This window comes from Propithecus coquereli, unplaced genomic scaffold (genome assembly GCF_000956105.1).
Source record: "Propithecus coquereli isolate 6110/MARCELLA unplaced genomic scaffold, Pcoq_1.0 Scaffold477, whole genome shotgun sequence".
NCBI classification, from domain to species: Eukaryota; Metazoa; Chordata; class Mammalia; order Primates; family Indriidae; genus Propithecus; species Propithecus coquereli.
In genome coordinates, this window is record NW_012150585.1 from 1,561,874 (window position 1) to 1,569,129 (window position 7,256).

The window sequence follows — 7,256 nt, forward strand, 5'->3', positions numbered from 1 at the left end:
TCCTCCCACCTTCCTCCCACCTCGGCCTCCCAGAGTGCTAGGATTACAGGAGTGAGCCATTGCACCCCGTTGATTTGCTCTTTCTGAATCTTCTATTGTTTAGTTTAACTCTTCTGGTTCTTCTAGTTTCTTGTCTAAATTAAATCTACTTGTTGTAACAGCATTTAGTAGCATTCTCATCATGAATCCAAGAATTGTTACAAGGTCACATGTGATATGGGTTTTTTCCAAGATGTCTCATCTTTGGGTAGATCCAGAATGTTGTATTTAATCTTTTTATTGTTCCAAAGAGTGCCATTAGTATCAGCACAGTTAGGGTAACAAGTTGGACTGTGTGTCATACAGGCGACATGGCACAAAAAATGCTTCTGGAGTTCTGGCCAAAATTTGGCTTGTTCACCTTTGTCTTTATTAACCATGTCAGTGCCATTATCATAGACTTGCCCTTGGCAACCTTTTAAATCGATGCCTAAAATTGTATATAGTTTTTTCCCCAGTTCTTTCCTTAAGTCAAAATTGGGGTAAAGCCAGTTAAATACACATATGTGTTTTATCTAGACCTACATATATACAAATATTAAGAGAACTATGAATTAATATAGCAAATTGTCCCTCAACCATTATTGCAAATACTGCATTAATTTCTGAGCACTTCTGGAGCCACAAGTTGAAACAGGAAGAAATCAAGTAAGAGTTCTTTCTACTTATTTATTTATTTATTTATTTTCTGAGACAGGGTCTCACTCTGTTACCTGGGCTAGAATGCAGTGGCATCATCTTAGCTAACTACAACCTCAAACTCCTGGACTCAAGTGATTCTCCCACCTCAGGCTCCCAAGTAGCTAGGACTACAGGTGCACAAATTTATTTATTTATGTATTTTTTTGAGACAGACTCTTACTTTATCTCCCAGGCTAGAGTGCAGTGGCATCATCGTAGCTCACGGCAACCTCAAACTCCTGGGCTCAAGTGATCCAGTCCTCCTGCCTCAGCCTCCCAAGTAGTTGGGACTACAGGAGTGCACCATGACACCCGGCTAATTTTTCTATATTTTGTAGAGACAGGATCTCCCTATTTTGCTTAGGCTGGTCTTGAACTCCTGGCCTCAAGGGATTCTCCCACCTCAGCGTCCCAAAGTGCTAAGTGAGAGCCACCATGTGTAGCTCTTTTCTTACCTAAGTGCTTCTACTACCCCAATCCTCTCCTGCACAAACCCACAGCCTTTCGTGGCATTTGGACACAATCACCTCATGTTTCCAGGATGTGAGTTATGAGATGCGCAGAAGTGCTTCTCTGGGCCTAAACGTTATTTCTAGAGCTGATGTCTGGGGTTATAGGCTTTGCTGTACCAGGGATCCTGATTAACAGAGGACCCCATGTGTTCTTTTATGAAGACACTTTTTTTGGGTCTGTTTGTTATACGTGGGGTCCTCTAAAGCTTGGGTGGTTCTGGGAGGGAGCAGGGTGGAGGGTACAGGGATGAAAGGAAACCTACTGTGAAAGTACCTTCCTATATAGCTTTAACTTTGGGACCCTGTAAATGATTTGCATAATTAAAAAATGAAATAAAATTTAAAATAATCCAACTCTAAAACCATGGCAATAATACAGATTTTACTGAATTCTTGATGGGGAGATGAAGGGGAGGGTCATCGTACACACAATAACACACAACTCCTGAATCACACATTCTTTCTTGATTTTTCCCAATCTCTTAATCCCCAACCCTTCATAACCTCTAAAAATCCCTCCTATTGTCCCAGCTAGAATCTTTCCCCAAGCATAACAAAAACCCTACAGTTAGCATAACAGCAGAAACCAATTGCTGCTAGAGCAGGCCCCTAGAGGGCTTTGGTTCACTCCACTACATCTTCCACTATAAAATTCTGCAAGGATAGGGCCCCTAGGCGGTCAGTTTTCCCAAGATCTGGTTTATTTTATTCTCAATGCCTGGGACTCACGCTAGCAAACAATTTGAACTTTCTCCCTAAAATCAATTGGAGTCTTTGTCACTGCCCAAAGCAGGATTACCAGCTGGGTTTCCTTGGGGGGGGTCAAGGGTTGTGGCTCATTAAATGTGGCTTTGGATTAGTAAGTCTCAGATCACTCCAAGTGGTGGTCTTGGTCCCAAAGAAATGGAAATACTCTCTTAGAGCATCCTGTCAACTCTGAGAAGGCCTTTACATGCCTCCTGGTGTGGAAAACTGGCCGGTTAATTGCACACAGTGCAGGCACAGCACATTGCCAAGGTTGATTCCGGATCCATCGAGTGTGAAGTGCCAGTGGGATACCCAGGAGCTGTCCAGGTCCAGGAAGCAGTTGGAGCCTGAGCTTTGCAAGAGAGGTTCAGGCTGAAGACACAGATTTAGAAATCATCACGTACACAGCAAAGGAGCTATGATGGAAACAGGAAGAATACAAGAAAAGAGTAATGTTTCTGAGGACGACTGTGGAGGAAGTGGTCAGTTATGTTGAGGGCTGCAGGAAGGTTGATTATTAACAATAATTATATTGTTATAGTTGGATAAGTAAGATGCTGAAGAAGAGAGGTTAGGGGTGAAGGGATTGAGAATGTTGAAAGGGAAGTGGGCACATCCCCTCAAGATTTGAAATGGGAAAGGATGCTCAGTGGGACAATAAAAACACCACCAGCAACAATAACCATCACCACAAGCCATGATCTGGGCCAGGGGATAAAGCTGATTTTTATACTATTCTCCTTTGTTTAGACAGAGTAACATTTTGTGCTCAGAGCTTGGTTTGGGTTGGGGGTAGAAATACACTGTTCTGGATAATCAAGTAATAAAAACCGAGAAGTTGGAGTCTGATGGCTGGAGAAAGGGAGGGGAAACCTCAAGAGGAAGAGAGAGACAAAGGGCCTGAGAAAATATTAAGTTGGGGCCTGACAGCAGTGAGAAAGAGGGTGGAGAAAAGCCAGTGGAGGTTTAGAAACCAAAGTTCTGCACTACCGCATAACACCTGCTGTGACTCCAATGCCTCATTAAGGTTTGCTGCCCAGCTCAGCTTTGTATCAGCGACAATTTGGAGAATGAAGGACTCAGGTAGTGTTCATGGTGGGGTGAAGCGGGGACAGGCACTCTCAGGAGTTCAGTGGAGATAGAGAATTCAGTCCAAGTAGGAAATTACGCAAAGGTGACCAGGGGAAGGATAAATTTCCTAAGTATCCTTGGAGTTAGTAGAAAACACCAGGATTCTCAACATATTTGGGAGGGGTTTCAAATACATTTGGAATATTGTTTGAAAATTAAAGAAAAGGGAGACTTTTTGAGGAACCTGGGGCCACCCAGGCATAGATATCTAATTAGATTGTTCGAGTAAACAAATTAATAAGGACGGGGTAGGAAGCTGAGCTATTTCCAATCTGTGGCCCCTTTTCTCAATGACAATGACGTAATCTCCCGAAGATGCTGAGAAAACCTGATGAGCATGGTTTAGAATAGCAATTTGGGAATCTCCTAAAACAATCCTTGTGAACCTCCTGAGAGCAGGCACTGTCGTAAACTTCTTTTTGGATCCTTAATACATTGTAGGAGCCCAATAAATGATAGAATAAATGAATGAATAGAAGAAGACAAGGAAACGGATCTCAGCGGGCTGTGAAGGCGGTGCTGTTCTAGAGCTCAGGCCAGGGGCGGTGACCTGTGACCCGAGCCTAAAAGCGTTCAGGTGCCTGGGGAAAGAACAGCGCCCAAAGGTAGCCAAGTCCAAGGTCCGGCGCTTTTAGAGGGCGGGGCTAGGAGGTTGTAGTTCTATGCTCCTGTCAAGGGGCCAATCACCGCTTCAAGGGGGCGTGGATTGACGTCTGTCTCTTCCTCCTCCCTTTGGAAAATACGTGTTTGGGCGCAGTTCAAACGGACCAATGAATGCTCGACTTTCCTGTGGTTGGCCCTCATTGATTGGCCGGAGTTTGTCATCCCTCCCTCCTTGTCACGCCTCTTGCCCCACCCCTTTGCACACAAGATGGCGGCGCCCAGCGGAGTGGAGGCCGCGCCTGTGGTTTGCCGAGGCTGACTCCCTCTCTTACTACCCCTTTGGGCGCAAAGCGCTGCGGGCGGGAGGACGGGGGCCGGGCGGGGACAGGGGCAACTGCGTAGCTGGACTGCGAGCCCGCGCCCAGCCTGCGCCTCCCCCACCCGGCCCCGGCCCGATCCCATCCCATCTATTCCTGGTCTTCTCCCGGTCTGACCCATTGCCTGGCCGTGGTACGCCACACCGGTCTCCAAAGCTGAGGTCGCTCCTGCAGCCCGGGCTTGCCTTCACTTTAGATATGTTTGGCCTCTTCCCTCCTAAACAGCTCGCCTTTAAAACCGGGACTCTTGAACTGGCGCCTGACCCCCTTTCCCTCTGCTAAGACTTCACTTCCCTCTGACCTGACCCACTTCTTCCTCAGACTCTTGCTTCCCCCTGGGTTGGAGACTGCTCACTTCCCTTCCAAATTGATCCCTGACCCCCCAAAATATTGACAACCTTGACTATCCCCTCAACTAAGGAGTCAAACTTCCTTTTGGACCAACCTCCATTCCCCTATCATGGAGGTAGTGTACCTGATAGTGAATGGGGTGGGCCTGGTGCTGGATGTGCTGACCTTGGTGTTGGACCTCAACTTCCTGCTGGTGTCATCCCTCCTGGCTTCCGTGGCCTGGCTTCTGGCCTTCATCTACAACCTGCCGCACACGGTACTGACTAGTCTTCTGCACTTGGGCCGAGGAGTCCTGCTTTCACTGCTGGCCTTGATGGAAGCCTTGGTCCGGTTCACCTTTGGGGGTTTGCAGGCCTTGTGTACTCTGTTTTATAGCTGCTGCTCTGGCCTGGAGAGCCTAAAGCTCCTGGGGCACCTGGCCTCTCATGGGGCACTGCGGAGCCGGGAAATACTGCACCGGGGCGTCCTCAATGTGGTCTCCAGTGGCCATGCTTTGCTGCGCCAGGTTTGTGACGTCTGTGCCATTGCCATGAGCCTGGTGGCTTATGTGATCAACAGCTTGGTCAACATCTGCCTTATTGGCACTCAGAACCTCTTCTCCCTGGTGCTGGCCCTGTGGGATGCAGTGATGGGGCCTGTGTGGAGGATGACAGATGTGGTGGCTGCCTTCCTAGCTCATATTTCCAGCAGTGCTGTGGCCATGGCCATCCTCCTTTGGACCCCCTGCCAACTAGCACTGGAGCTGCTGGCCTCAGCTGCCCGCCTCCTGGCCAGCTTTGTGCTGGTCAATCTCACTGGCCTGGTGTTGCTAGCTTGTGTGTTGGCAGTGACAGTGACTGTATTGCACCCGGACTTCACTGTGAGGCTGGCCACCCGGGCACTCGGTCAACTCCATGCCCGGCCATCCTACCACCGTCTCCGAGAGGATGTCATGCGTCTGTCTCGCTTAGCACTGGGCTTTGAGACCTGGCGCCGAGTCTGGAGCCACAGCCTGCAACTGGCAAGCTGGCCGAACCAGGGAGGGGCACCTGGAGCCCCCCAGGGTGACCCTAGGAGGGTGTTGTCAGCTAGGACCCGGAGACAGGACACTTTCCTTGAAGCAGGGCACAGATCAGAGGCAGAGGAGGAGGAGGTTGGGACCTTCAGAGCAACACCTGCCAGGGGCCGGGAGAGGCTCAATGAGGAGGAGCCTACAGGTGGGCAAGACCCATGGAAATTGCTGAAGGAGCAAGAGGAGCGGAAGAAATGTGTCATCTGCCAGGACCAGAGCAAGACGGTGCTGCTTCTACCCTGCCGGCACCTGTGCCTGTGCCAGGCCTGCACCGAAATCCTGATGCGCCACCCCGTCTACCATCGCAACTGTCCGCTCTGCCGCCGGGGCATCCTGCAGACCCTCAACGTCTACCTCTGAAGACCTCCTCCCTGCCTGCCCACCCCTCCACGCTCCACGCAGGCACCCACGCTAGGACAGCACTACCACCTCATCTCTGGGTCCTGGCCTGAATCCCCTCCTTCCCCTGTGGCTGTCATGCCAAGCCTCCAAGCCATACATCCAGGACGTCGAGATGGGCTACTCTGGAAGACTATGATCTGGGTGGGGGCAGGGTAACATAGCTGTTTCTTACCCCGTGGGTCCCTTTGACGCTGAGGGTGGTGAGTATGTCACTATGCAAGGGCCCTGAGACTGTTCACTGTGGGCTCTCCTTCAGCCTGCCCAGGGCCCATCCAGATGCCAGCCTCTGGGGCTATCCCTCTCTGCTTCTGGTTTTTCTGTTGGGGATTTGTAGATCCTTTTCCTGCCTCCTTCCCACTTCTTCCCCAGTTTCTGCAGCTACAACACATTAGTGTCGTTTGGGTGTTTTGGCAACTCAAGGGCCTTGGAATGATTTTGAACACAAGTTCAGCCAGAGCCCCTGTGCCGTGGTAGGCTTTGGGGGTAATATCTCTCAGGTGCCCTTAGAGCCACTTCTGCCTGTCATGATCTTATGAGGCTCCCTCTCAACCTGATCTAAAAGCTGGGATCAGGAGTTTACCCCTGCGTGGGTGCAGCTACACCTGGCTTTGGGACCATGTGCCCTCTGGCACCCCAGCTCACTGGGACCCTCAGGAGGGATAACCAGATTTCTACTCATTCCCCTTTCACTCCCCACATCACATAGAAAAATGGCATTCTTCTGTCTCTCCCTGGCATTGGGGTGGGCAGACTGTGCACATTTCACTAGGGTCCAAACACAGAAGGGGCTGGGGCCCAGGGACCCAGGGGCTTGCAGCTCCCTGAGAGGTCCATCTGGCCCAGTTTCCAGTGAATAAAGTTCTGTTGACAGCTCAGACAGCCTCTGCGTGCATCCCTGCAAGGCGGAGCAGTTGGTTGAGGTAACTGATGCTGCATCAGGGTCCTTCTGTCCTGCTGGAGTCAGAAGTGTGGTCTGTGGAGGCGACCTGGGCTTAAACTGGAGGATGCGGGAAGAGCTAAGATAGGGCGGAAAGCCTGTGCCATGGGGAGAGCCCATGCCAGGTGTGGCTGGATTAGCTCTCACTCCCTCTGATCTGTGCCCTCTCACACAATGGCTCTTGAAAAGCCTTCCCTATCTTTTCCATTTTTGCCAGAATGAAGCCCTCATAGAGAGGAATGTGAACTGTCTCACCTCTTGAGTCAAGCTTCCTAGCTTTTCCGCTGGTGCCATTCTTCCCAGGAGGGAACTCGGGGTTCCTACTGCCTGGAGTCTAATCTACCCTCTGATCCCCGGAGGAGCTGGTGCTGGGCTTTGTTTCTCTTCAGCATAGAGTCTGCACCGTGGTGGGCTGGGAGGGCTGC

The 7,256-nt window shown here is 50.4% G+C and overlaps 1 protein-coding gene across 1 annotated transcript; it reads left to right on the forward strand.

The window, feature by feature from the left end:
• Positions 1–3,953: 3,953 nt before the first annotated feature.
• RNF26 (ring finger protein 26) lies at positions 3,954–6,773 on the forward strand. The gene has a single exon (XM_012655458.1). It carries the CDS (start codon positions 4,551–4,553, stop codon positions 5,850–5,852), a length of 1,302 nt encoding a protein of 433 aa, XP_012510912.1. The 5' UTR covers positions 3,954–4,550; the 3' UTR covers positions 5,853–6,773.
• The last annotated feature ends 483 nt before the right edge of the window (positions 6,774–7,256 follow it).

Bases quoted from the DNA above. Each gene is read 5' to 3' on its own strand.
- RNF26 (XM_012655458.1), top strand. From the start codon at position 4,551: ATGGAGGTAGTGTACCTGATAGTGAATGGGGTGGGCCTGGTGCTGGAT.